Here is a 2657-nt window from a genome sequence, read left to right on the forward strand (position 1 = left end):
ATATAAGATACTACTGTACCTTGTTCCACATAGTAAAAGTAACCAATACGTAAAAGTAATGCGAAGTTTTTCAAATCTGAATGAGGTCACATATAAAACGGTATGTCCGCAAATAAAAGTAGAGAAATCTTTCACATTTTGTACATCTAAGATCATTTGCCATGTGTCGAAATCTATATTCGTTTTTGATCGCATAGGTCACAGCCCAAAAGGATATATATATATATATATATATATATATCAAGATAGATAGATAGATATGCATGCGCTTAAAAGCGTCAACGGTTTTACGCAAGCGGTATTTCCTCGATGATCATGCGTGAGACGCTATCCCAGGAGGTGTAGCTGTCGCCGTGGGGGTGTGCTGGATTCCTGCAGTCTCCCACGTACAGCTGTACGTTCACTATACCAGTAGACAGGCCATAGCAGATGCCTTCAACTGTCAACAATACACAGTATATTATGAAGATGTGGAGTTCTGCGTAAGATATTTTAGCGGGGATGAGGGAAATACTGGCGCAACTATTGTTTGGAGCCCCGACTCTAATTTGTGGAAATGGGTATTTTCGAAATACTCTGCATCCTTCATTGTCAAAATAAAAAACCCAGCCCAATCACCAAGAATTCAAACGTTCTCACCCCCCCCCCGCCGCATAGTCATCACGTTTTTTGGAAAGCACTTGGCGAACACAACGTACGATACGTACGTATCGAAGGCATGTGTATGTTTAGTCCCTCCAGATTGCTGTAGAGTTGGGCGTCAATGCGGGCCGGGTTGCCACACTCGTTGCCGTTGAAGGCGATGTGCCAGCGACTGCACAGCTTGGCTCCGGTCTTGATGTTACGAATGTTGCCTATCCATCTGACGTGCAGCCCGGTGTCATCCCTCAGCTTTGTAATGCTGCATTGCTAGGAAATGTGAATGTAAGCAGGACTTGTACGCGAATATTTAAGTTATACTTGCGAGGGGGGGGGGAGGCAGAGTAAACTGCGATGAAGGTATTTAAAAATGAAACAAAACATCTGATATGGTGCATCACAACCAATCGTACACTAGGTGCAATTTCCATAAAGAATCCTTGTGATTCTCACATGCCTAGCTATAATGAACGTGATTAACTGCATTTCAGTGTAAGTAACCAAGATGTGTTGAGTGGTGATATAGATATGATACTTGCATGAACCAATCCGTTATCTTTTCCATCGTTAGCATTATCCCACGTGCACTGGTGGATCTTCCTAGCCGCACACGCTGGGCATTCAGCTGGAGTGGCACTCACTCCCGCATTACCTTTCTCACATGTGGCTCCCATGTTACCCGGAAGGCCTGTAATGTAAGACTTTCGTTACCGTTACTTCCAGTCTAAATGATTTCGAAATCATTGCTCAAAAACGCACAATCTGAAAAAATATATAGCGAACCTCAACCGAGTGTGCATGCGAACAGCGATAGCCGCCTGGTGATTTTCTACACTACAGCGATTTTTCACGGACCCACGGTGACAAAACACATCTCTGTAATTGCTCTTTACAAACCCTGGTCGCCTTTCTCGCCCTTCCCTCCATCTCGTCCCGTCAAGCCGTCTCTTCCATCCGTCCCGGCAGTGCCTGGAAGGCCATCTCTACCGTCCCGCCCTAGTGCTGGCCTCTCCTGCCAAATTGCGCTATATCGTCATTGATACCCTATTATCGTTCACGGGATTCGATTTTCCATAAAGTATGCCAATGGTCGTATGTTTATTGGCAATCAAAGGGCTGAGGCGTTTGCGCTGTGATACATTCAAGGTTGAATAATCGCTTTAACGTTATGTCGGATGTTATGCCAGGAAGGGTGCAGCAGTTGAGGAGAAGGCTGAAGTAAGTCAATTATGCGCTTTAAAACGAAATAAAGGTGTAATATAATAGAATGCAAGTAGAGTGGACGATATTTACAGGGTATATTTAATAGAGCGCTAGTACAGTTTGTTTTAAGAAAAGGTGAAATCATTCATGACATAAAATATATACATTCGCGATCGCTTTATTAATTTGTACCCTACATGTCGGTGTAAAATATATACACGCATAGAATTAGAATATATGGTCCTACTCACCACACACTGGAGAGGCTGGGTCGGAATATCTGGAACAGCATTTGCACCTAAATACGCACACAGCAACATTAAATTAAAACATACAAGTATGGTCTGCATCATTTTACGCTGGAAACACGAGAAGCGCATTAGAAGGAAACTCGACATCTGTGAGTTTACGTATATATCGATGATGGAGTTATACCGGTTTTGGATACCGGTTTTATATCCGATTTTGGATACAAGAAATAGGATGTTATAAATTCTACACATGATGGATAGGTACCGGATGTTTATTTAGGTTTATAACGTTTTAAATCCGGTTACTAAATTTCAGAACTAGACAGCTGCGAAGGTAAACACTGTGAAACTGTCAATACATAACAGTGTAAAACTGGTTTTTTTCACACTGACGCGTGTATGTCATATTGCAGTGGCCCTAGGGGTGGCCACACTGGACTTTCACACGTGCTGTGGTTAGCACGTGTAATTTATTTGTGTCGGGATCATTTTCCGCTCCTACCGTGAAGGTAGGACGGTGATGCAGTAGCAAGAAAAACCCCAGAGTGAAATGAACGCAAGTCC

At 43.0% G+C, this 2657-nt stretch overlaps 1 protein-coding gene across 2 annotated transcripts; it reads right to left on the reverse strand.

The window, feature by feature from the left end:
* Window positions 1-190: 190 nt before the first annotated feature.
* On the reverse strand, window positions 191-2253 carry LOC106814767 (collagen triple helix repeat-containing protein 1-like). Of its 2 annotated transcripts, XM_014819116.1 has the most exons (5): window positions 2094-2253; window positions 1537-1651; window positions 1179-1327; window positions 708-909; window positions 191-439 (listed from the first exon to the last, which is right to left on the reverse strand). In XM_014819116.1, the coding sequence occupies exons 1-5, from the start codon at window positions 2238-2240 to the stop codon at window positions 288-290; spliced, it is 765 nt and encodes a 254-aa protein (XP_014674602.1). In that variant the 5' UTR covers window positions 2241-2253; the 3' UTR covers window positions 191-287. The 2 variants fall into 2 exon arrangements, with proteins under 2 accessions (XP_014674602.1, XP_014674603.1); XM_014819117.1 differs by lacking the exons at window positions 1537-1651; window positions 2094-2253 and having other exon boundaries at window positions 1179-1420.
* Between the last annotated feature and the right edge of the window lie 404 nt (window positions 2254-2657).

Source organism: Priapulus caudatus, unplaced genomic scaffold, assembly GCF_000485595.1.
Source record: "Priapulus caudatus unplaced genomic scaffold, Priapulus_caudatus-5.0.1 Scaffold975, whole genome shotgun sequence".
Taxonomy (NCBI): domain Eukaryota; kingdom Metazoa; phylum Priapulida; class Priapulimorpha; order Priapulimorphida; family Priapulidae; genus Priapulus; species Priapulus caudatus.